Source organism: Macrobrachium nipponense, chromosome 19, assembly GCF_015104395.2.
Source record: "Macrobrachium nipponense isolate FS-2020 chromosome 19, ASM1510439v2, whole genome shotgun sequence".
Lineage (NCBI taxonomy): Eukaryota > Metazoa > Arthropoda > Malacostraca > Decapoda > Palaemonidae > Macrobrachium > Macrobrachium nipponense.
In genome coordinates, this window is record NC_061088.1 from 1,064,253 (window position 1) to 1,091,933 (window position 27,681).

The 27,681-nt window shown below is 43.8% G+C and overlaps 2 protein-coding genes across 2 annotated transcripts in view; one reads left to right on the plus strand and one right to left on the minus strand.

Annotated features, from left to right (window-relative positions):
• LOC135213439 (cell division control protein 6 homolog) overlaps positions 1-1,776 on the plus strand; it is a 32,864-nt gene extending 31,088 nt beyond the window's left edge. The window contains exon 13 of the mRNA XM_064247400.1: positions 1,155-1,776. Within this exon, the coding sequence (XP_064103470.1) occupies positions 1,155-1,318 (164 nt within the window). The 3' untranslated portion in view covers positions 1,319-1,776. The remainder of the gene's footprint in view (positions 1-1,154) is intronic.
• LOC135213451 (uncharacterized) lies at positions 1,329-27,488 on the minus strand. The gene is made up of 2 exons (XM_064247407.1): positions 27,374-27,488; positions 1,329-8,620 (listed from the first exon to the last, which is right to left on the minus strand). Exon 2 carries the CDS (start codon positions 8,583-8,585, stop codon positions 6,711-6,713), a length of 1,875 nt encoding a protein of 624 aa, XP_064103477.1. The 5' UTR covers positions 8,586-8,620; positions 27,374-27,488; the 3' UTR covers positions 1,329-6,710.
• Positions 27,489-27,681: the final 193 nt, after the last annotated feature.

Sequence of the window (27,681 nt, forward strand, 5' to 3'; positions counted from 1 at the left end):
TTAGGCTAAGAGAAAAGATCAGGAATGCACACGTGACAGAAGACAGAGGGTCAAATAGCCAGGAGAGGGCTAGAGCTCATGACATCAGGGGTTTGAGCGCTTCTTTGGAATTCAAGAAAAATGTGTCTGTAGAGAGAATTCTGAAAGCTGGTATTTAGCAACGCCAAACAACTTTCACTTCTTTTTATTTAGATGATGTTGCCCATAGATCCTTGGACACTTTTTCCTTGGGTCCAGTGGTAGCGGCCCAACTAGTAGCATAGCTCAACCGATACCCCTGGTGGGTCAGTTTGTGTCTAGTCTAAGATAAAGGTACGAAAGTAGAATGAATGAGATGACTGGTATTTCTTCTTTACTACTTTCTTTCTACTTCTTTACCTACGGCCAGTATGAAGGAGAGTACCATCATAAGCTGGAATGGACTAGATGCAGGTGAGGTGGTCAGCCATATTGTAAAGATAATCTAGAGTATAGTATACTTTTCAGTTGCAACACACTCCTCTCTGTAGTAGTAGGGAAAGAGAGGGGTGATAATAGATCCAGATGCAAGGGACAGGAATGGTTTAGGAGCGTGGAGAGTTCTCCATCTTCCGTAGTATAATAAACCATGGCTTTATTATACTCATATATCTTTGATTCAAGGGTTATGGTCCTTTGTCTTAGAATACACATACTATTCGGAAATGGAAAAAGGTGGCAAACTCCCAGTCAGTTATAAAGACTTACCTCCTACCAATAAGTAAATCTATCCTAATGTTAAGACCGAAGGTTTGTTCCATATATTATGAACAAATGACAAATTTTTAACCAATTTGTATTTTTCATAACTAACAAACCTGAGGTCTTAACAGGTAAAGGCCCACCTCTAACCAACCCTCTAGCAGTCTAAACTGGGTTGGAAAGGTAACTGGCAGGTCACGGGACACGGAGGGCATTCTGGGTAATGCATGCCCAGTGACCTGGTATAGATGCCAATACTCCCTGGATCTCACAGGCTTAATTTTAATTCTACCAGTTTCCAGCTTGGCGCTAGTATTATCCTAATGTTAAGACCTCAGGTTTGTTAGTTATGAAAAATACAAATTGGTTAAAAATGTCGTATCTAGACAGTTAGGAAATTTTGAAATACACTAATTTGAATCTCTTTGTTGCAGGTATTGAGCCCCTGACATGTTCAGCTGTGATGAGGACTGTGAACCATCTCTCATCTTACCGCCTTGTGTTAACAGAACACTCCAGACAAGATCTGAACTTACGGCTACGTCTAAACATTTCCATGGACGATGTCAATTACGCGTTGCAGGGTGCTGCAAAGTGATGATAAAGAATTATTTTAGTAGATATTTTTACATTTTATTACATGCATTGTATTTCTTTATTTACAGGGAAAGGGATAAAATGCATCTAGACTGGGATACAGTACATAATTTTCATTCATTTCACTTGAATTAAATGTACATTTATATTCAACCCATTTGTATCAAAGAAGAGCCTTTTAAATTTACCTTTTATTCATAATAATGAAAAATTATAATTTTTTTTTTTTCCATAATAGCTTTCATAAAAAGTATTTATTTTTAAAGAATATTTTTTTTGTATCAAGATTGTAACTATAATTTCCATGGTTAAATTTTCAGTGGATGCAAGATAGAAATATAGATACATTAAACTAATCTGAGGTACATCATTAATACAACATCTGTGCTATATAAATTTCTCACAAAACTGAAGTTTGACACCTTAATATTAACCACAAAATATAAAGTTGTTATAATATCAAAAGCCATTTCCTTTAAATTCCATGCATCATTTTTCTCCCTAATGTCTAATGAACTCAAAAATATTGTGCATTAGCTCAACTGTCTTCTGTATCCCCGACTTTCATAAAATAAAGCTATTTTATAATTTCTTTTTAGATTTCCCTTAACATACAGTAATGTACTTTTAAATACATAACTACCAACTGCCTGTATATTGATCCTTTTTGTAAGATATGAAATCTTATTTACAGATTGTACAAACTTGTGTTTCTCAAGAGGTAACAAAATAATTTTCACCACAAGTGATTAATTTTTGGCAATATGCAGTACTTAACACAAATATTCGTATTCATATGGTCATTATCTTGTACTTGGTATGTACTTTGTAATCACTCAGGTGATTACAAAGTACATACCAAAAATATTGACATTAAATGCATGTACATGAAAATAAATTAGTCTGGGAAAAACTTCATGATCAGAATAGCAATGAAAAGATGTAACACAATTTGCCATTTTCTTACATGAAGCCTCAAATGATAAAATAATTACGATCAGAAATGCAAACAGTAATGTACAAAATAAAAATTCAGCATCACAACAAAATTAATGTGTAAGTGAAATTAAAGGGAACATTACAAGGGCACAATACCCCTTCTATAAAAATACATACAAAGACCAGAGGGGAGAGAAGCACTAAAAGCAGGGAAAATGAACCCAAAGACCAACAAAAGGGGGTTTTTGTTGCAAAACTACTTTGCTATTCTATCATATGTATAGCCTGCTTTTGTGGTCAAAAACCAACCAAGGTGATTGCACCTCTTAATCATCTGAAAACCAGTATTTTTACGTACGTCTAAATATGGAAAATTTTGAGGAAGATAAAAAGCCAAAGTATTTTATATGAAAAGTTTGCCATCATGTTTAGCCTTGAAAGTTCTGCTATGGCATAGCTTGCAATGAAGGTAATGCTACCACAACAGAGGGAGAAAAAATTCCTTTCCCACGTCTCTCAAACTTAAGGTGGTTCTTTGTGTTGGAAACCGAGAAAGCAAATTCTCTGGTCCAAAGATCAGAGAATCAACTTCCTAGAGGTATGCTCCATGCAAATGTGGGCCTGGGTAACCAACAGGATGGTGCACTCTGGGGGTGAAACCTAAAATGCATTGGACAGAAGAAACCAAGCATTGAGAGGTTACCCTGGATACTTCCCTAAGACTATTGAACTCATGAAAGAGCCTAGTGATCATAAAAAAAAAAAATGCCCTCTCTAGTTTGACAAGCACAGGCTCTATGATAGGCAAGGAATCATCAGATCTGGCATTATCTGTGACCGAGAGCTGGGAGTACCACCAAAGAAGAGAGGGACATGGCAGCCCAGCTGCACTTCTGCTTTGGTGATTGAGAAGAATGCAAGTGATGAAACTCAGGAATGAAGTTGTGCTCAGAAGGTGATAAAGTTTCTTTAAATGGTCACTTAAAATTGTTGTCATGCCACAGGAGTAAATACCAACCAAGCAACATACAGGAACACTGCCACTCTACTGACCCATGCAGCATAAAGCTTGAGGCAAACAAAATACCAGTCTTACTGCATGTGAACAACTCAGTAGTCTGATATTGCATGCATGGCTTGAATCAACCAGATGCTCTACTATCAAAGGAAGGCAATAACAAAACCACACAGTCATGTTCTTGCATGAGCAGACACATGCAACAGAGATCAGAGACAGACCTGTGCGCCAAAGCACCCATCCCTCCCACAATCATCATCCCCTGCAAATTGCTTGTGGGATCGTCACCATGCTCAACATAGAGAGGATGGTTGTATAACCTTGCAGAGTATGGCTGAACCTTCTTCCTACAGTTCAGAGAGGAGAAAGAAGAGGATGATGATAAAGCACAGAATGTTTCCTCAACCCCGACATGAACGGGTCATCGCAACCTCTCAAACATCCACAGATAAGGTGATATCCCTGAAGGGTTAATAGCAGGAGCTGTCAAAACAGACACAACAGCTTCACATGTAGAATCTTGAAGGGAAGCCAAACCTACTGCAATGGTATCTTGAAAATCCAAATGCTCAAGGAAGGGCAGCCCAGAATGCCCAAGGAAGGCCACAATATCTGTGTTAAAACTTTATGCATAAGTCATATACAATCTACAATGTACAGACAATGAATGTTAAATGGAATTCAGTGATCCTGATAAACAAATGTCCAAGTTACCACAAAAACATAGAAGACTTGAGTGCCTAGGAACTGGAGAAAAACACAATGCTGGAAAATGATTGTCGTGACTATAACACAATTTGAATCATCGAGTGATGTTAATAATTAGGAAGTTTAACATTATACAAACAAGGTAATAGTCTCTCTCTCTCTCTCTCTTTTTGCTGTCATTGTATATTAAGAATGGAGACCATTTACAAACCTCTACCTTACAAGAATTTGAATGGCACTGAAATGGAAAATGGAATTTGTAAAGAAATAGTTTGTATTTATGAGAATAAAAACTATAGATACAGACAGCAGAGTTATCCCTTTAAATGAAATTACATTCCATAAACAATGTTCCCTAGTACAAATAATAAAAGTACAAATGCAGTTCACTTGAAAGTAATAATAATAATAAACATTCACTTTTTAACTGAACATGCATTGTAACTGTAAAATTAAACTGTACTATAACAAGTTTACTCAACGAAAATTTTATAAAATGCTACCTGTCAAAAGTGACCACAATGTCCCCTATTTTGGGTTAAATAGCTGGCCTATATCAGCCAATCACAATGACACTAACATTATGACAAGACTCGTCCAAATTCATTCAGTGGGGTCCTATACATGGGCAACAATCCCTTCTTGAGCATAAATTAAGGCATAACCTTCAATTACTGTAATGAATTACCTAAGGCAGAAACTAACATTTTGAATGCTTAAAATAACAGGAAGAAATTAAACCATGCAATGACAGCAAAATAAATAACTCACTTTTGAAGGTCTCTTTGCCTTATTCATGATCTTCAAAGTATAGTGACAACAGTATAAACTTATTAAATTAAATTAAATACTCTATTCATTTTTCTATACAGTGCATCTGAAACTATGATAAAATACTTTGCAAAAATATATTTCTGAAAACATTAATATAAAGACTTATATATTTCTGTATTAATGTTTGCTAAGGAGAACTTGAGGCATTGAATATCTGAGCATCATTTATGTAAGCAACAACCCGACTTGCCTATGAGTCACTTTCAAACTTTATTAAGTTTACATGCTCAAAAGTACAACAGCACCATTAAAATACAAAATGTAAAAAAATACAATTCACTAACAAACAGATATGAAAAAAACAAAGATTATCTTAAACAAAATATATTCAGTGGAATTCGAGCACTGCCTCTATTCTAGGTTAGTTTTCTTAGGAAGGTCAAAATGCTCTGCTATCCTTAGTTCTTCTGTAGTGTGTTTAGGTGAGAACTGTAAAACTCTTAAGAGAGTAATTTACATTTTCATGACAATGTAAAAAGATAGCAATTAGCCTAAGCGATCTTACTAGCTCCTGATGAGCCCTAGAACTGGTAGCTCCATGTTTGTCTACCTCCATTGTGATTTTGTTTTTTAAGTGTTTTTAAGTACTATTCTAAATTAAATATAAGCCAAGTAAACAGTTGACCAACAGAAACTGAAATTTCCTCTTTCATTTTAAAAAAAAGGACCCTATTTGGTAATTATTATACAAAACCAATATTTGCAAATATATGTAAGTCTCACTATAAATTGGACTGATCTGGTGACTTTAAGCCACTGGTATACAAACAATATGTGGACATGTTTACAATACTGTAGTATTTGGAAAAGAGGAATGAGTATCCATAAATATCTTAATTCCCAGCATATAAAAATCAGATTATAACAGAAAAATAAATTAAATACTCCCTAGACGTCCTCTCAAAACAAAAGAATGTAAATAATATGAACAAGATATTTCCATCTACTAAAAACCTAACTGTAGGGGTCTGGAAACAAACATTCTAAGTGCATGCCACGACAAACACAACACTAATACAATTACAAGTTTACATTTAAGTCTGGAGTCTCCAGTCTTTTTGTCCAATAATTTACTTTCCATTCAATATTTTACAAAATTAAGAATACAAGCTAGAATAGAGACAATACTGCACCTTAGTTTCACTGAATATACTTAAAAATACTCTTTGTTAATTATATTTTTTAGTGAATTTGTACTTTCTTGATGTTAATTTGTATTCTAACCATTTTTCTTAGGAAAATAAAGGCTTTGAAATGTGCTATGCATTCAAGTCCATCTCATTAAGATTCACTTAAAAGACCTTTTTATATCGACTGTGATGCTTAATAAAGCTCCAAGTCTCTCTTTTCTAGATTTTGGGCAAAAACAATTCTCATTTCTTTAAATATTTTCATATAATACTTTGTAACATATAGTAGAAAAATTGTTTCAGATACTGTATACTATGGCTCACTTGTAATGGAGGACTGATTCAGATATAGCAGTTTTTTTTTAGGTGTAAAAAAAAATAAAATCATTCTTCTCCCTTCCTTACCATATTAACACAGCCTTACAAATATCACAATCCTATTCTAAACATTTCTTTCGCGAAAAAGAAATAACAAATAAGGCAAAAAACAAATTACAATGAACACATTGTCCCCTTGTAGACAGCTATGAATCACCTTTGCATTCTCCAGCAAAGTCACTATGCACTTTAAGTCATACGAATGTACTGTCCTTTACAGATTGTTATATTTTGTCCATAAAACCTATACTATATAGTTTATTGTCACTAACTACATCCATTGTACCATATACCATTTACCACATCAATGCTATACGTACTGTAAACCCTTTGCGAACGTACAGTCAACAATTCTGAAACGGATTGAAACCCCAACACGGAACTCATCATACAATCTCGAGGTCCCAGTTATTTTTCCTCGCCTTTTCCTGCAGCATTTGTATTTCGGCCTTTGTCACTTTCCAGGTTTCCAACTGTCCGAGGTACGTCAACTGTGGGCAGGCACTTAGTAGAGCATCGCACGACTTCATGGTAACGCAAGAGGGAATTCCATCCATTGTCCTCAAAGCACTTTGCACCTTGTAAACAAATTTCTGCAAGTTACTCATCATCGGCACTGCCTGAATCAAAATATTATCAGTTAACTGCGTGTCTCCGTGCTCGTCGGTTATCATAGAGAGCACCAACGACGTGAGATGGGGACATCCATAGAGGACTGCAAAGAGAGCGTCGCTTTGTAACACATTCTGACCATGAAATTTTAGTGTGTGCATGAAGGGAAACTGAGGTTTCTGATCAACACCTCCACTCATCTGCAAAGAGAATGACCGCAGAGTTAGCTGCTCCAAGTTTGGGCAAGACTCCGAGAGAGCCGTGAGTATCGACCATTCCTCCTGGTAGCCAACGTTGATGTCCAGAGTAGTTAAATTCCTCAAGTACCTTCCGTGCACTTCAAAGTCATCTGTAAATATGGTGATATTCTTTGCTTTCGAGAAACTTTTCAGGACATTTTCTGTCACCTCACTTGGCGCATAGATGCCCACTTCAGTGACTTGGGAGAACACCCTGGACAAATAATCAGGGTTGGGTTCCTGAAGACTTTCCTCATACACAAAAGATGGCCAGTTTTTCTTATCGTAAACACCATGATGGAAGTTTGTCAATTTCTGTAGCCCGGGGAGAGTTTCGAATATATCCTCGAACTCCTCAGTCACATAAATCATTGGAGCCCCCACAAGATGTTCAAGATTTGGCATATAAGCTAACATTTCAATGGCATCATTAGTCACGTCCAATGTTTCAACGCCTTCTGGCAATGCTAAGGTCACTAAATCTTTACAGCCTGGGATCACACGGTGCTGCCCATTGGGTAGAACAACCGATCCACCATAAAGAACGTCTATGTTCGTAACTACTGGGACATTATGCTCGGGATTGGCACAGTCGGCTGAGCAACGCAGAATCAAGACTTCAAGGTTGGGACACAAATACGCAATTTTCCTCACAAAACTGTTATGAACAAAATGGGGTAACTTGATCTGTCTGAGTGTTTTCAGTCCCGTCAGCGAAGCGTCTATTGCATATCCAAAAATATCAAAATAGGAATTTTCAAAGTTTTCACCTCCATCACACAAGCAAATAACAGCATCACCCCACAAGACTAACTTCCACTTCTTCACCAGGTGGGAGATATGAGAGAAATCCAAAGTGGTAACCCCTTTGTTGAGGAGGCTTTGTAATGATATACTCAGCAAGAACCCTAATTTCCTGATAAACTCCAAATCCTCCTCAAAAATGCGGGTTTTATCTTTAGGTCTCGGGATCTCGGTCCTGTTAGCAATGACATTAAGCACAGTTGCTAATATGTCCTCGTGGAATCTTGGAGCTAAAGAACATAGGAGAAAGTCTCGAACTTCTCTAGCCAGCCAACGAGTGACTGCATTGACCGAGAGACAGCGCTTTGGTATGGGGGTCAACAAACTTGGGGATGATTTGTCAAGGTCACCATGTGTCATGTGGTCGAGATACCAAGCCTCGTATTCCTCACAGCCACTTGAATCCTCACAGTCATAGTCCATGAACTGACTACCTCTTCTCTGTAACGGCTCGATCACTTCATCACTTTCAATGGAGGTCAGGTCATTTACAAAATGACAACCATTTTCCGCTGTATACCATGAAGAGAATACACTAAACAGATGATTGGCAATGGACCAACTACACAGTTTCTCCAAACGCTCAACTGACTTCAAGGGAGGCATTGGTGAGCCTGCTACGGGTAGCTCACAGACTTTTCCTGCAAAGAAAAAATACTTTGAGATGATTTACAACAATATTATAAGACAGTCATACCAAATACTGAAATTTACTTACAATACTTTCCTTCAGGAAATTCATGTAAACACAAACACTGAGTCTTCTAAGAGATAAAATATAAAAATTTTCATAACTATTTTTATGATAAAATAAATTTCTTAGGTTCGTACCCTCCATCACTTGCTTTATCTGCGACTACTTGGCACGGGTTCGACAAGTGTTAAAATTGAAACAACTGTTAACAAACAAAAGTGCCCAATAGTTACTCCCCCACTCTTTGTAGGGAGGTGGGGAAGACAGCAAGTGTTTGGTTGTTCATACTTCTCTTAATCTCTTAAGAGGGGAGGAGGGCAGGTCTTCAATGATGGAGGGTAAGTGCCTAAAAAATTTATTTTATCATAAAAATCAATATTTTTGAGGTGAAACTTACACTCCATCATTTGCTGACTCCAACACTGTGATAGAGGCAGGCAAAAGATTCCCTATAACCAAAATACCAGATATCATTGTAAATATGATATTGTTATGTTACAATAAAGTTTCATACATACTTACCTGGCAGATATATACAATTAAAGGCCCACCCAGCCTCCCCGCAGGAGACAGGTGGAAGAGAGAAAATATGATAGAAAACGGGGATGGTTCCTAGTCCTGCCCTGGGCGGCAGGCCGGTAGATCACCTGACCTACCTGTAGCGAGTGGCGCGAAATTTGAATTTCTGTCGGGGACGACGGAGTCTTAGCTATGTATATATCTGCCAGGTAAGTATGTATGAAACTTTATTGTAACATAACAATATCATTTTCATACAATCAACTTACCTGTCAGATATATACATAGCTGATTGGCACCCTTCGGTGGAGGGTAAGAGACAGCTACTATATGGAATAGACAGGTAAACAACATATGTTGTAGGTATAAATAAAACCTTGGTTCCTACCTGATAGGTGGTAGACTTCGTGGGTGTTTGCCCAGTAGTCTGCATCACCTCAAGAAACTTTAGCGAGATATATGATCTATGGCCAAGAGTTCTTGTGGGTCTGCCGATGGGGTCTTATCCGCTTACTCGGCAGAGCCTGAAAGGACTTTGTCAATGGGTGCTGATCCACTTATATGACAATACACCTTATGAAGGAGCACACAACCAATCCCGACCACCTGATCCTAACCATATGTTAGAACTAAGGATTGTTCCGAGTTATCCCCGAACTCTTCACAACAACCGTAACTCAAAAACCACTACGCACACATACATGATTTTCTAAAAAAAAAAAAATTATACTCATCTAATTAGATATGACAAGACTCTCTTACTGAACAACATAGACGGCCGCCCGTGCTAAACCAAGTCCTCCATTGTTCGAAGAGACTCCAGACCATATCCAAAAAGAAGAAAAGTATATAGTACTTTTAAGGATTGGTGTCGGCTCCCGTACCCAGAAACGTATCCGCCGATACGAAAGGACCCAGAGAAAAACACTTCTCATATGTCACACGAACATCTTTCAAGTAATGAGATGCAAATACTGAGTTGCATCTCCAAAATGTCGTATCTATGATGTTTTTAAGCGACATATTCTTATGAAACGAGAGAGACGTCGCTACTGCTCTCACTTCATGAGCTTTCACTTTCAACAGTCGCAACTCTTCGTCAGAACAGACCTTATGCGCGTCTGTAATGACGTTCCTCACAAAGAATGCCAGAGCATTCTTGGACATCAGTCTTGTGGGGTCTTTTACCGCGCACCAAAGACCTTGTCTAGAGCCTCCCATCTGATGCTTTCTCTGAATGTAGAACTTTAGAGCTCTTACAGGGCATAGAGATCTTTCTGCTTCTCTTCCTACGAGACTCGATATGCCTTTGACTTCGAATGACTTAGGCCAGGGATTCGAGGGATTCTCATTCTTAGCTAAAAACAGGGTCTTAAACGAGCAAATAGCTGAGTCTCCCTTGAAACCTACTTTATCCTGCAGAGCATGTAATTCACTAACTCTCTTTGCCGTAGCTAAAGATAATAGGAATAGGCATTTTCTGGTGATGTCTCGAAACGAAGCCAGATGAGGAGGTTCGAATCTTTCAGATGAAAGAAACTTGAGAACCACGTCTAGGTTCCAGTTCGGAGGGACCGGTTCCTTCGACTTTGAAGTCTCAAAGGACCTTATGAGATCGTGGAGATCTTTATTATCTGCCAGATCTAATCCTCTATTCCTGAAGACTGCCGAGAGCATACTTCTGTATCCCTTTATTGTGGATACAGCTAGATGAGATTGCTCTCTCAGGAATAGAAGGAAATCAGCAATCTCCGCTATAGAGGTAGTGGAGGAGGACAACTTCTTAGTTCTACACCACCTTCTAAAAACCTCCCACTTCGACTGATATACTTTCGTAGTGGAGGTTCTGCGTGCTCTCGCGATCGCGCTTGCAACTTCGCGAGAAAACCCTCTCGCTCTGACGAGTCTTTCGATAGTCGAAAGGCAGTCAGAGCGAGAGCGGGGAGGTTTTGATGATACCTCTTGAAGTGTGTGGCTGTCTGAGAAGATCCATCCTTCTTGGTAGGGATCTGGGAAAGTCTACGATCCACTCTACCACCTCCGTGAACCAATCTTGGGCCGGCCAAAAGGGGGCTATCAATGTCATCCTCGTCTCCTTTGACGCCACAAACTTTTTCAGTACTAGTCCCAGGATTTTGAATGGAGGAAAAGCATAGACGTCTACGCGAGACCAATCTAGCAGGAAGGCGTCTACCATAAGAGCTCTTGGGTCTTCCACGACCGAGCAAAAGACTGCCAGCCTTTTGGAGATAAATGTGGCGAAGAGATCCACATGAGGTGTCCCCACAGCGACCAGAGATCTTGACACACCTCCTCGTGTAGGGTCCACTCTGTATGAAGGACCTGGTTCCTCCTGCTGAGTCTGTCCGCCCTCACATTCTTTACTCCCTGAACGAACCTTGTCAGAAGGGAGATGTTCCTGTGAGACGTCCAAAGCAAAAGGTCTCTCGTCAGCTCGTAAAGGAACGAGGAGTGAGTCCCTCCTTGTTTTCGAATGTAGGCAAGTGCCGTGGTGTTGTCCACGTTTACTTGCACTACTTTGTTCGACACCAGAGGTTCTAGACTCTTCAAAGCCAGATGTACGGCGAAGAGCTCTTTGCAGTTTATGTGCCAAGACACCTGCGCTGGTTCCCAGGTGCCTGACACCTCCTTCGAGCCTAATGTTGCTCCCCAACCTTTCTCCGACGCGTCGGAGTACAACACTAGGTCTGGGTTCTGGGTTCTTAGAGAGATTCCTTTGTTCTCTTTCAGAGGGGGCAACCAACATTCCAGGTGCGGTCTTATCTCCACTGGAATGGGAAAGGCGTCCGAAAGTTGTCCAGTTTTCCAACTCCAAGACTTCTTGAGGAAGAATTGAAGCGGACGTAAATGAAGTCTTCCTAGCGGGAAGAACTGTTCGAGCGAGGAAAGGGTCCCTAGAAGGCTCAACCATTCCCTCGCCGACGTCTGTTCCTTCCTTAAGAAGAGAGAGACTATCTGCAAACCTTTTGCGATTCTCTCTTGCGAAGGAAATACTCGAAAACCCCGAGAATCCATCTGAATCCCCAGATAGACTAAGTTCTGTCTGGGGGTCAGCTGCGACTTCTCGAGGTTCACGAGCAATCCCAACGCTTTGATCAGATCTAAAGTTAACGTCAGGTCCTCCAAGCACTGTCTCTCTGATCTGGCCCTGATGAGCCAGTCGTCCAGATACAGAGAGATATTTACTCCTTTGAGGTGAAGAAACCTCGCCACATTTTTCATCAGGCTTGTGAAGACCTGAGGAGCTGTGGACAGGCCGAAACACAAGGCTCTGAACTGAAAGATCCTTCCCCCCGTCATGAAACGGAGGTACTTCTTCGATGAAGGGTGGATCGGGACGTGAAAATAGGCGTCCTGGAGATCTAGAGACACCATCCAATCTCCTTGTCGCAATGACGCAAGGACTGAGGCAGAAGTCTCCATCGAGAACTTCTCCTTCCGAACAAATTTGTTCAGAGAGCTGACGTCTAGTACTGGTCTCCAGCCTCCCGAGGCCTTCGCAACCAGAAAAAGGCGATTGTAAAACCCCGGGGAGTTTTGATCCAGTACTAGTTCTATCGCTCTCTTGTCCCACATTTGTTCCACCATCGATCGAAGAGTATCCCTCAGCACAGGATCCTTGTACTTGGCTGTTAGTTCCCGTGGTAACGTTAGGGGAGGAGTGTTCAGGAAAGGGATACGATATCCCTTCCTTATTACAGACAACGATGACGCGTCTGCGTTTATAAGTGTCCAGGCCTCCACAAATCCCAGGAGCCTGGCACCTACTGGTGCTTGGAGGAGAGAAGCATCACTTTCCCTTTTTAAAGGGACGAAAGGCAGACCTACCTCTCTTCTCAGGAGCCTTCCTTCTTGCGGGAGGTCTGGAGGTAGGGCCACCTCGAAAGGGCTGAACCGATGTACTCGGTCCTTTTCTTGTCAGGTGTAGAAGCAGGCTTCTTCTTCCTTGCTGACTGCGTCAGAAGGTCCTGAGTCGCCTTCTCAGTTAATGAACGAGAAATGTCCTTCACCAACTGAGAAGGGAACAAAAAGTCAGACAAAGGCGAATACAGCAGCGCTGCCCTCTGAGCGTGGGAGACTGCCTTGGTTAAAAAGGCACTATATACCGTCCTCTTTTTAGAAGACCTGCTCCAAACAAAGAGGAGATCTCAAACGAGCCATCCTGAACCGCTTTGTCTATACAAGACAATATGCACAAAAGGACTTCTGGTTCGATTCCTTCAGAATCATGGGCTTTCTTGGACATCACCCCAAGGGACCAATCTAAGAAGTTGAAAACTTCCAATACATGAAAGAGTCCCTTGAGGAGATGGTCCAGTTCTGAAATGCCCCAAGTAATACGTGCCGAGTTCAGACCTTGTCTACGTGAAGCGTCAACTAAGGTCGAAAAGTCCGCTTCTGACGTAGACGGAAGAGCAATACCCATATTCTCTCCCGTCTGATACCAAATGCCTCTTTTACCAGCTAGTCTCGCTGGAGGCATGCAGAAGACCGTTCTGACTAACTCCTTCTTAGACTTCATCCAAGAGTCTAAGGACTGAAGAGCCCCTCTTTCATTGAAATGGCGGGCTTCATTCTGAGAAAAGACGAAGGACTTCTTCGTCTTAGCACTTCCCGTAAAAAACAAAAGAGAGCGCGGAGAAGGAGGAGCGGCAGGAGTCAAGTCGTCTCCATACTCCTCTAGAAGCAAGGCAGTCAAAACTTTATAGTTCGACAGTCCTTCTCTTCCTTGATATTCTTCCTCCGAGTCTACTTCTAACTCGGGATCTAATTGAGTCTCCGCTCCCAACTCCTTACGTCCTTCCTCTGGAGGAGACAAACTCCTAATAGGAGAGGGGCTAAGGGAATGATATTCCTTCCTCTTCCCCGCTTTAATAGCCCTGGAAGGCGCCAAAAGCTCAGGCTTCTCTCCATAAATGGATGACGCTTCCCGCTTGGATGACGCTTCTCGTCCACCAAGCGTCCTGGCTGACGCCTCCCGCTTACGTGGCTGCTGACATCCGGATGACGCCACGCACCTGGAAGACGCTCCGCTCTCAAAAGGCGTCCTAACTGGGGCCGCCCAAATCTTGGTTGGAGCCTCGCGTCTACAATCAGCTTTCAAAGACACTTCATGCCTAAAAGACGTCTCACGTCTCTCTGGCGTTACGTGTCTTCCGTAAGCTCCCGATCTCGCTCTCGAACCCGAAGCTTCTGCGATATGTTTAGAAGCTTCACGTTTGCATGACGCCTCTCGCTTAGCAGGGGAGAGAGGACGAGACTTCTTGATTGGAAGCGCAACGTCCTTCCTACGAGGCGCTAACACTCCCACCAAAGAGGCCAGTTGTTCTTGTACTGCCATGATAATCTTCCTTGAAGCTTCTCCCACGTCAACTGCATGACGCCTTTCGTCATCAATCGGGGGAGAAGTAGGAAAGGGTTCTTCTGCGTCCTCGTCGGGTGACGCTGACGCCACCTTCGCCTTCTTAATAGAAGAGGGAGCGTCATCTGGAGGGGGAAAAACGTCTCTGGGCTCGAACCAATTTCGGGTTCTTTCAAATGCCGTTTCAGAGGCCTCGATAAATCCGACTCCTTCCACCCTGTTTAGGTGAGGGAGAGGGAGAGGATGAGAAACACTCACGAAGGACGCTTTTTCTAAAGCGCCCTTGAGCAGCCTGCCACGAAACAGAGCTTGCTGAAGGGACGTCTGACCGTTGGGGATTCCCCACGACCTCCTTAAGGCTTTCGACTTTCCTTCTCCTCTGGGCATGGGAGCTTGGAAGAGGTCTAGGCCTGGGAGCGTCGCAGGGACGATCAAACGCCCCCTCCACAACACTGGGAGAACTCACTTCACTGTAATGCTCACTTTCACTAGCCTTACCTTGTAAGTCCGCCATTTTGGACTTCATGTCTCGAATAGTAGCTTTCAGATCGGCGATTTCCGAGGCCGATTCCGAAAGTACACTTTGTGAATTAGACACATAGGGAGAATCTAAATCATTAGGATTAGAAAAAGTATCAATAAAAGCTCTAATAGGCCTTGAACTCACACCTTTCAGACGTCTAACCCTATCCCTCTCTAACTTCTTCAAATAAGAAGTTAAAGTCTTCCACTCTTCTGCATTTAATCCCTCGCATTCATGACAAGTATTAGTAGCAGAACACTGAAACCCCCTACATTTACGACATACAGTGTGAGGATCAACCGAAGCTTTCGGTATCCTCACCCTGCAGCCTACATTCACACACATTCTCACACTCACATTTGAATCAGACATACTGAGAAAAATCCAAAAAGCAATTCCAAAAACAGTCCACAGTAGCGAATGCCAAAAACACGATCCAGATACGTCACCAAAAAGCTGATAAACGATGATCAAAGGATGAAATAAGAATCTAAGTCAGGAGGTAATAGCAACAATGTTGATACCACCGGCAACAGAGAAAATATGATAGAAAACGGGGATGGTTCCTAGTCCTGCCGCCCAGGGCAGGCCGGTAGATCACCTGACCTACCTGTAGCGAGTGGCGCGAAATGACAATTTGTCGAAAATTGCATTTTTCCTAACTATACAAACCTGAGGTCCTTTAACAATAGGAAGTAGCTAGCGGCAGCTGGAACGGTCGTAAGCTTCGAACAAGGGGAGAACGGTAGTTAACTGCTTGTCCGACAGTCGCGCGCCGAGGTAAACAAATCACTTTTGCTTTTGGCCCATGCAAAATACGCAGAGTGAGGGGTGGCATGAGGAGGGACTATATGTGAAGGACCTCAGGTTTGTATAGTTAGGAAAAATGCAATTTTCGACAAATTGTCATTTGTTCCGATACGTAATACAAACCATCGGTCCTTTAACAATAGGAAGACTCACTTCTTGGTGGGAGGAATCTGAGTCTTTTGATGAACAGACTGGTGTTCGTCCATCCCTGGAATGCCTCCCTGGTCGTAAGAGCGAGGGAGGGATCCAAGCCTCTGTCCGATTGATCGGGGTGTGCACCGCAGGATCAATGGTCAGACCTCTGGGCCGAGTACTAAGAGAGAGGCAAGCGTCTCTCTTCGTACCAGCAAGCAAGAACTTGTTCCTGTTTGCAAGAGGCAACATAAAGTATGGGTTGTCTCAAGCTGGCATCCACTTCCTCCCCCTTGTTGGAGGAAGTGGTGGATATACGCTCCTATCCCTAGTGAAAGGGATAGGATGGGGCTCTGTTGAGTAGCTCACCTGCATCTTGTCCTTATCCAGCAGGGTGACGACCGTTGTCCTCCCCTCTAACCACAGGTAGAGGGGAAGAAAAAGATGGGAAGAGGAGCCAGTCACACTCATTCACTCATCCATTCTTATGGTCACACCAGGACTCGATGCTGTTCAGCCTGCGAGGGTCTGGGTTCGCTACACAACGTGTTGAGCAGCCACCACGGGTCCCAAGGAAAAAGATCCAAGGACCTGTGGGCAATATCCCGAAGGTAGAAGGAAGGGCATGTGGTCTGGTTGACCAGACCCCTGCCTTCAGTACCCTGCGCCACGGAGAAGTTCTTGCGGACAAGGCAGCATCTCCTTCGCATCGAAGGCGGTGAAGTCCATTAGGGAGGGGATTGTGAACGACTCGAACCAATCGTCAGGGACCGAAGGGTTCTGAGTCTTCGCTACGAAGTTCGGTACGAAATAAATCGAGCGTCACGGATCCCCATCCCCTGGATGCTTGACTTCGCAGGAGAAGTCATGCAGTTCCTCAGAGGAAAAGAAGGAAATAGTCGCATGACCTATCCCTCTTCTCTACTTCGGTGATGTCCAGTACCCATACTGGTCTGTCCGTTTGCCACGAAGTCTCTCGCATCCTCCTATCCCCATGCAGCGAAGTTCTCGGTAGTGGATAGGACACCGACACTCCATGGTGGGTGTCAATGATATGGGTACTGTGACAAGCTATTAAAACGAAGTAATGATTGCTCTGTAACAACCGAACTAAGTCAACAGCGTAGTTCGTAACTGACTCGGCCGCTCTGACAGCTGCCGACTGACTGCGTTCGGTAGGAGGCAAGTTGTCAAAGCATCCGAGTAAGTCACGTGACCTTCGCCTTTAAAGGGTTATGCCGAGAGACCAAACAAATAATGTATTTGTTTGTCACCAATGCCGGACAGCGAGGTGATGATTCTCTTAAGGCATGTGCCCAACAGGCGAAAGTCAATTGCCTTCTAGAGACCATGTCCCTCCCCTGAGGTAAAACATCTCATGGTTGTTGAATCTCAGCTAAGGAGAAACAACACTATGTACCGTTGAAGACGAAGGTAGATATTGAATGCAACCTACGTCTTCACAGATGAATCGAGAGAAGGATTCTCAAGATTCATAACCTGTGCTTACAAATGACTGAAAACGCTAACCGCTATTTCATTGCTGTCCGGTGAGAAGTCGTAGTTGCCAATGAAAAAGCGGGGGGGGGGGGACGTTCTTCAGTAATGAAAACACAGGGGAAAGCCGCCTGAAGAACTGCTTCTCATGGGCTGAACATTTGGGAGTAGAGCTGTCAGGTCGGAGAGTAGGCGATGTCTTCTAACAAATCTCGTAATTCGGTTGAACAATGAACAATTGTACACCTACGAATAAGAGATATTTTGAAGACAAACTCAGATGTCTGCAAAATCATTCGCATTATCGCAGTGCGATGCAGCGGGAGACTTGTACAGACTTCTGTTACCGTGCGGTAAACAGAAAGATGAAAGAGTCCAAGAGATATCTCTGCTGAAAATTCTCGCAATGTCGAAGGCGATGGAATCTAGCGTCACAGCAGTAGATGGGTCCTTCATTATTGCGAGAATCCCCGTTAATCAGAGACCTAAGTCCATGATTGTTGGGCAGAGATACGGTTCGGTAGTCAATCAAAGCAGGGCAGAGAGAGACATACATGACCGTGCATATCGGAGGCCCGGCTGATACTGAGCTGCTATCAGGCAGTTCAATACGCAGTAGTTGAGCCTGAGCTCTCGCTGACTCGTCATCCTGAGTTGCCAGGTAATCCATTATTCCACGAAGGAATGCGTTCGGCTAGAACTACCGAGCATAAAAGATATGCTCGAGCAATTATATTTAGGCGAAACGAATTTCGGTAAATATAACAGTTGAAATGGTGTTGTCGTGACAAAACCATAAGTATATAAAATTGAAACTGAAAACTCCTGGGAGGTTGCAGGCAACCCCGAGTTGCAGTTCAATTAGAATACTTCTCTTATAAGTCGCAATCCGTAGTTTAACTAGGATATGCGCCTACCCCTCGGACCATTCAACTGCTTAGTAGAATCATGTCGCGAGGTTAATATACGTAGTATATTTGTAGGATTCTGAACAACGATCTCCATCTAAATTCTTTCCTTCAAGAAAAACAAAATAAGGATTGGAGATCGACCACCTTCGATCTCTATCAAAGAGAGTGAAGGAGAAGTCTTCCTCGAAGGAAAGCTTCAATGGTGAACAGAATACTAAGACGATAGTTCAAGCCAAACTGGATATTCCCGTCCGATCTTCTCTAGTCCAGGTTGGTCGCCTACTGTGAGATAGTTTCTTCAGCAGCAGTCTTCTTCCCAATGCTAGAAATTCCAGGAATTCGAGCATAGGCGAGGTTCCCGATTATCGTGTATATCGGGGATTCTCGTCTCGCTCACTTTGGACCGTGGTCCGCCGTCCCCCCCCCCCCCCCCCCTCGCGGTAAAGTGTTTTTTTTGGAGATCGTAAAACTCGAACACTGAATGCGTTAGAAATTCCGTAGAATTCTAAGCAGTCTGCGAAACCCCCACCGAATTCGTCAAACGATATCGGCTGGTGGTCCTCTCGATTCCCGTAGAAATCGAAAATGGAGCAGGATTCCTCCTCAACGACCGGGGCGGGGGGGCTTACGTCAGGTAGGACCGAAGGTCCCCCCTGGTAGCGCAGTCCCGAACGTGGGATCCTACAGAGAAGTCTCTGTAGGATCCCTCCCCTTTCCCTCGTAACCGTAAGGAGAGAGGGAATGGGGGAGGAATTGGATACTCGCTCGCCTTCCCAGTGGAACTAGCAGTTGGAGAAGAGTAGGAACAGCCATCGCCTTGCGGCGATGGCCTCTCAGAGTCTGGGAAAACGTATCGTCAGGAGAAAACGTTTTCCCGCGGAGGGTTACGAACTCTCACTGTAGGTAAGGGTCTGCCGCCACTGTGAACGTCGTCTGGGTGGGGCTGATCGACACCTGACAGGAGAGAGCCGATACCGTCCTCGACTCATTCCAGTCCTCGTCGAGGTCGAAACCTCTCAGGAGGACCGAAGGAGTATTCAAATGCGTCCGAAGACACATAGAAACGCCGCTGTCGCAGTAGAGGAGGTGGAAGTAGCTTGATCGACCGGCCAGAACTGAGAGAGCCTTCTTGTCCGGAGACGAGAGACTCTGGTTCGAGACAGAATCGGCAAGTTCCGATCGCGGCAGACCCACCGTCGGTTTGGGTTCCCTCTCGGGCCCCAAAACGACTCGAGCGGAGACGTGGGCCCTGCTGGTGGTGGGAGCGGCAATCCTTCCGCAAGGTCATTATGCTGACGAATCAGCTTAATGACTTCTGCAAATTCCTCTGTATCTCGGGAGTAACCGTGTCTTGCGGAGTAGGACCGTCCAGTCCCTCCAACAAGAACAGATCCCGAGATACTCCTCCTTCAGAAGGAGGAACAGCGGCAGACCCCTGACGGTCGCCTCCATCTACTTGCGCGTATGTCCTGGTCGGTCCTGGAACCGTGCCTGGTCCATACGGCGTCATAGCTGGGTCACGAGCGGCGCACCTCTCGTGATCGCTCCTCGGTACCTCGCTCCTCCCGGTATAGCCCGAGGAGGTTGAAGGTACGGGAGAGGCAGACCTGACGCTCCCCCCTCGCTCGCTGGCAGGACCAGCGTGCGTGGAGGGCTGCTGCTGATCGTCAACCCGCGGTGACAGTCGAGCAGCAGGCCTAGCCTTGCCGCTCGCCTGGGGTGGCGATTGGCTCGGTTGAGAACGTCGAGACGATCTCTAGCGTCAGGCGAGCTGCCGCTGGTCACCGTCTCCGCCCGGTCCCATCGGGAGCGGCGGACGGGTGACCTGCTAGGCTCTCTGTCGCGTCGAGACCGGCCAGCGTCCTCTCGGCGCGTCTGAGCTGTACCGGCGGCCGCGGGGACTCCTTCCTCGCCTCAACCCGTGGCTGGTCAGCGACCGTCACGTCAGCCCGAGCAGCCAGTTGATCGCTGCGAGAGCGTCCACTGGCCTGGCGAGAGTCGTGTGCACGACTCTCGCCAGTCTTCTGCTCCGCGCCGCTGTCTTGACGGCGAGCGAGCTCGGGCGTCAAAACTTTGGCTGGACGGTCTTCTTTGGAAGAGCGTCCACTCGGTGCTCTCGCGAACGAGAGAAAGCGGCCGAGTTACGGAACCTGGTTTAGCGGCAGAACCGCTAGCACCAGGTGAGGACGCACCAGCCGAGGCTGGTGCACCTCTGGTCCCCGTCGACTTCTTTGCAGAAGAAGCGACGGGCCCCGTTCCCGAAGGAACAGGAGGACCAGCAGAAGAGCTCCCCAGCTCGCCTGAGCGAGCCGGGCCCTTAGAAGATCCCGAAGGAGTCTTCTTAGGGGGGGAGGAGGCAACCTTCTTCTTCTTCGGCTGTTTGGCCTTAGAAGTCGAAGGGGAAGGAGAGGCAGCAGACGACGAAGAAGACGACGACGACACCTTCTTCCTCTTCTTCTTCGCCAGGCTCCGCAGGACAGACGTCAGGTCTTCCATCCAGGAGGGAGCCGGGGCAGTTGCCGAAGCAACAGGGCCCGACTGCACCTGTCCGGAAAGACCTGAGACTGTGACAGCACCACCAACAGCAGGAACAGGTCCAGGAACAGCAGGAACGGCAGGAACATCTGAAAGTGAATGAGCAGCCGGCACCTGATCTGAAAGGGAATGAGCGGCTGGGACAGCAACAGGTACGGCAGGCACGGCAGGTACCACAGGAGAGCCAGGCGTCCTGTCGGCAGCTACCGTCATCCTCGGCACTGGCGGCAGGTCCAGGGGGGTACTATCTATGGGCAGCGGAAGTCCGGGGTCGGCAATACAAAGAACCCAGGTGGCGGTGGCACCGTCCTCTTTGGCACGGCAGGAATTGGTTCTGGATTGCAGCCGTGGGTGTTACCGACATGACATGTGGTGTGTACACCAGGTGCGGTGGCATCTCATATGCTGGTGTCGAGATTGTGGTTGTTGTAGTGGTTACCGTACCATGAGTGACCACTGCCGACCCCGCCAACCGCTGAATCAACCCCTGTATGCTCGGCACTCCCTGCAGTCCCAGCGACTCCCACACCTGTCCCAGGTCGTCCTTCGCTGATGGCACACCTGCGGAAGCAACAGTCGGGTTAGTTAGAGGGGCTTCCTCGCCTGGGGGGAGAGAAACCCCACCAGAGCGGACGGAAGACCCCGAGTACAACTGGACGTCCGGGCAGCGGGCGCCCTCCTCCACACTCGACGGATCGAGAGAGGAGAAGGACTCCGCTACCCCCCCCGCAGGGGGGCAGGAAAGAGGACGAAGTGTCCGTTACCAAAGGAGTCACTGGACTTTCCGATGACTTCTTGGGCGGCCTAAGTCTCTTCCTGCCCTCGTACAGCACCCACTGCGCCTCGGACCAATGCATACACGTTACACAGGGCTCGTTGCGGGAGCACTCTCGCCCCCGACGACGAGTACAAACCTCGTGAGGATCTACATCTACATCCAAGGTCGTCTCCCACGGATGTAGCACCTGCGGTAACATAGATAGATTAGTAAGAGGGGTTCCCTCACGCACGGGGGGAAGACATGCCCCACCCCGAACGCAAGGAAGACCCCAAATACAAAATACAATGAAGAAGCTGAGCGGGGGGCAGGAAGGAAGACGAAGAATCGGATACCAAGGGAGTCGCGGGAGAGCTTTCCGACGACTTCCTGGCAGACCTTCGCACAGCAGTGAAAAGTAATATGAAAATGAAACAGAATACTGCCCTTGCGATTCAACTTCATAGAACTTAAAGGAGAAAAGATCAATTCCCGGGTAAGAACGGAAACTTGATCCAATAATATGATGCTATCATAAAATATATATGAAAATGAAACAGAATACTGCACTTGCGATTTCATTTTCACATAAAAAAATCGTTTAAAGGATCAATTCCCAGGGCCGGGTAAGAACGAAAATTGATCCAAATAAAATTTCATGCAAATAAATAAATGAAAATGAAAAAGAATATTGCAATTGCGAATCCACTTTCATTGCATTCTATTATACAAAATTAAAAGGCTCGTGCCGAGCGCAATCACACTCGGTGGTAACGAACGCACAGGGCAAAAATATAATGAAAAGAGTACTTACATTTTTCAATTACACACTTTCGCCCAAATACATGACTCGGCGCGAGCGCGCCCGCCCACCTCGGCACCGAGACATAATTCAAGGGTTCAATTCATGAAAAGAGAGGAAATCGCCGCATCTACGGCGATAACTCCATGTTGGTTCATAATTAAGTAATGAAAATGAAAACAGTGTACTTACAGTTTCATTTTCAAGTCAAAACAAAACCATTAGTAGAAAACACAATATAAACAAAAGCATACGACGATGAAGCGGGCAGAGAGCGATGACGAAAACACGTCCTTCACACCCGCGGCCGAAAGCAAAAGTGATTTGTTTACCTCCCAGTCGCGCGGCGCGCGACTGTCGGACAAGCAGTTAACTACCGTTCTCCCCTTGTTCGAAGCTTACGACCGTTCCAGCTGCCGCTAGCTACTTCCTATTGTTAAAGGACCGATGGTTTGTATTACGTATCGGAAACAAATTTGAATTTCTTGTCGGGGACGACGGAGTCTTAGCTATGTATATATCTGACAGGTAAGTTGATTGTATGAAAATACTCATTACTGCTTACCTGATATGATCCCGTGGCAAAATTGTCGGATGAAAATCTTCATCATGTGAGGTCCACTATCTTAGGAGGTGGAACTTGACCCAAACCATGGCCAATGGTTGATGATGTGCAACGTAGAATGGCAATTTCATTGGCCCCTCTTCCTTATTTGAGGGCAAAGGTGGAGAAGGAGAACGTTGAGAGGAAGAACCGAGTCTAAACAAGTTTTCCTTATCTGAGACAACCAAAGAAGCCTCTTAAACAGATGATCTTGTAAGACCTGACGCTAAAATTCTCGTAATCCACTCTGGCATATAGTACATACTACTTACCTTCCAACAGAGAGGCGTAACCAGTCCTCTTAATGCCACTATGAACCCATTTGCACACACTTAACTCCTCACTCCTCTTACTACACAAGATTCGCACATCACTGACACTCACTGTGGCCCCAAAAAAGTCTATGGGGTACTGTCTCTTACGGACTCACCGCCTCTACCTGTAGACTCTCTGATATGGAGTGCAGACTCAATGATGCTTCTCACAGCCTACATTATGCTTAGTCTTTGGTTCAGAAAGACGGCCCATAAGAGCTGCAAAAGCCTTGGAAGTGGATGTACATACCTGCAGCCTTCATGAAATCAAAACTAAGACTAGCGTCAACAGAAAGGTAGGCTCAGCATGAACACTTACTTGTACCTGAATACCTAATAAAGGACTCGGGATGCCTTGAGGTGGCTGCAAGCGCAACGACATCATTCACTATGGAACGTGATTGGTTACCTGGCTCGGACAAATCGCTATAATAACCTTGGGACAACAAATTCAAAAATGAAAGCCTAGACCTTTACAGCCTACCATGAATGACTTTAGGTGAGCAAGTTCTAATTTGTCTACGAGGACTGAGATGCAAAGGCAGGAGACAGAGGACACAGTTCATGAACATCCTGGGATGTTAGTCCTTGTTTTGGAGCACCAAGACTACCGGGCCTGTTGGCAGGTGAAGCCAATAGGACAGGCAAGGCTACGTCCACGCAGTTGCCAATTGAACGTGGGGACACTGTCTCTGCTGATATACTAAATGCAAAAGATTCAAACTTGATACATAAAAAATCAATCCTAGATTTTACAGAATCAATTACAATGGACCCTCCGTATTCGCGTTCTCCAGATTCGCGGACTCACGCATTCGCAGATTTCTCTCTGGAACATTTCCCCAATTATTCGTGGAAAATCCGCCTATTCACTGTATTTTCCTATGAGAAATATCCACAAATTCCTGGTTTTTTTTATCAATTTCATCATCATAAAAGGCACTTTTTGTGATAAAACTATTAAAAAAACCAGGTATGAACATTTTTAGTGGGTTTTTCTCGAGTTTTAACTAACAAAATAGGAGGTTTTAAGCTTTTTTTTATAGGGGTTCCAACTACTATTCGCGGGTTCTAACTATTCGCAAGGGGGTTTGGTACACATTCCCGTGAATATGGGGGGACCACTGTACCCTAAGTTAACTTAATGGGTGAGGAAGGATGTGAATCTACTAGAGAAGAAGAACCAATTGACCAATCTATCCCTTGATCAGAAATTACTTCTCAAAAAGACTAATGATTCAAGACTAGCTGTTGTTTTCTTTACTTGCTTTCTAAGCCTATCCTTCTCTCTTTTAATAGGATACTTTACCACCCTCTCTATCTCGTGCAAAGACTATTCCCTGCAATGATCACAACAGTTATCTGAATCACAAGTTACCCAAAGATGATCAACGCATAATTCATGTGTATGTATTGTACTTCAATGAAACCAATCTGGTCTTGTTACTGCTTACCTTGCCAAATTTAAGGAAGATTGAGAAGAGTCCATTTTGAAAAAGCAAACCACAGTCAAGATGATCCAATTTGTTAATCACAGAAATCAAATTAAAGTTCAGAGCCCTTGTTTACACAACCAGTATAGTTCATCAACAAGAGAAGTATGAACAACCAATCGCTCGTTGTCTTGCCATGCCCCACCCCCTCCTACAAAGGGTAGGGGAGTAATTATTGGGAGCCTTCGTTCGTTAACAACTATTTCAATTTTAACTAGTAGTCACAGATAAAGCAAATGATGGAGGGTAAGTGTCACCTCAAAACTGATTTATTTCAATACAAAGTAGTGATTACAAAACATTCATCAAGATATAATTTTACTGGTGTGGGGAAAAGGATCTCAGTTATATACTACTGAAATAATTTAATTATGAATAATCATTTCAATAAAATCACAGAATATCCATGTAAATGGATACCATACTGGCATGGACAGAGACCTAATGAACCCATATAATGATGCATGAACAGCACAAACACCCAACCAACTGGAAAAACTAAAGGAACACCAATTTTATAAAGAATCTTTCCTGAAGAAGAATTTTTGTCCTGAAATTACGGTACATCAGAATGCACCCAAGTATATGTCACTCATTTTTGTTTACCCCCTCCCCTCAACAATGGCCCAACTTCTTAAAGTGGTAGACCAATATCATCGAAGGGAGTTATTTGTTAATTTGTACTCTGCCCCTGAAACGTTCTCTTTATTTTCATGTACAAGTGTTTCGTTGGTTTGGTTTGGTGATCCTGTATTAGAGAAGTTCTCACCCTTATTCACAGCCTTATGGTTACAGAGAAGAGCAAGCATTTGATTTTTTTCCTTCTACATATTGAAAAAATTAAAAAAAATAAAAAATTATGCGTACCATTACGATTGTGCATTATTAACTTGGGGTAATCAATATATCAAGGTGCCAGTGAAACCATCCGGTGCGGGGAATGTATTTCCTGTAATGGTATATTACTATGAATTATGTTAAGGATTTCCTTCTTTCTTTAACCTCCCACTTATTACTGACAGTGTCGAAGTTCTTTGTTCCTCACTCCTCAGCACTTTCCTCTAACTATCATTTACATGATTAACTGTGGGTTTGAACGAGAACTATAGGCAAAGGTGTTTATGCTCTCAACTTTCAATTATCCCCTCATTTAAGTGTATTTTACTGTCTATATTGTTGGTCAATCTTACTGTTTAGCTTACAAGCTATCATAGCATAGGAAATTTTTAAAAAGGCTAAAAAGAAAGCTCCACAGGCACCCTAAATCAGGTTAGGAAAGGAAGGTCTGGTTAGTTCAGGATACAGCATTGTAGGAAAGCGAGGCAACAGCTGACTTCGAGTCTAATAATCCTGGGCCTAGATCTATACTTAGGCCAAGTCTAGACCCTTCATTTCCCTACAATCCCATCGGGTCCCCATTTCTGTAGGATAGAGTTGTAAGGAATAGCTAATTCTCACAAGCGATTTACCCCATCCAAAACCCCGCATTCCCATCGGGTCCCCATTACCGTAAGATAGAGTTCAAAGGTAAATTCTAAGTTAATTACAGCCGGCCCCTAAAACTAATATTAAATTGTTCTAATACCTAAGCAACCAAATTATAGGAAACTGCAATTTCTCGCTACTACTAAATACCCATAGTGTCTCCATTACTTAGATTAACCTCTAGAATTACCGATATAAAAAGCAACGGCTGACTTAGGCCTAAAGACATTCAGCCTGTTTAACATAAGCCTACTCCACTTAGGCCTAACAGGGGATGATCCTTATCCCATGCAATTTGCATAAATTCTAAGACATAGCTATAGCCTATAGGCCTATCTGACAATTCAGCAATTAAATTTACAAAGAGAGCTAGTTTAGGCCTTAGGACATTAAGTCTATGTTATACCCTAGACCAAGACCTAGGCCTAGTAGTACTATCTACCTCCTAGGTCTAGCCTAGACCCTGAAGAACGACACAAGCCTGGGCCTATGCCTTAGAGTGTTATTAATGGCAAATATATATAAAATAAATATAAAATCAAATAAATGCGAAATATAAAACCATTAAATATTAAAAAAAGTCAAAAGTAGTATAGGCTAAATCTTCATGCGAGGGAGTCTAGGCCTACCTAGCTAGTACCTATAAACCCTAGTATAGGTAGGTAACCCTTAAGAAATAACGACACAGGCCTAGTATGTCTATGCCTTAGAGAGCGTCATTAATCGCCAAAATATATAATAAAATAAAAATATAAAACCATTAAATATTAAAAAAGTAGGTATAAATCTTCGTGCGAGTCAGTCTAGGCCTAGACAAACCGTTAGGCCTACGGCTCATTTAACCGATCTGGTCCTCCCACCTGCCATAAAGAATAACGGTTCTGTAATGCATATTAATGTGAGAATGGGACGAAAGAGGCTCGTTTTTCACTCACACTGTCCAAATCGTCACGCCGAGGGTCAGTAGTCGGCCGAAATTCGTCAAGGGAACCACAATGAGCGAATTTACTTGAGTTTGCCCTCCGACGGAAAACACGACACTGATGTGGGATTAACACTTAGACCTTGTCTCCCTTCGTTTTAAATTGCGATTTTCTTATAAATAATATATTACAAATAATTAAAAGTCGTTATATTATTATATGATACTTTTACTGAATGTGAATATTACTAGAATACTTAATTTTTTTTATATTGTAAGCTCATAAACATCTACACAATTATTGTAACGTCGTTTCTCCTG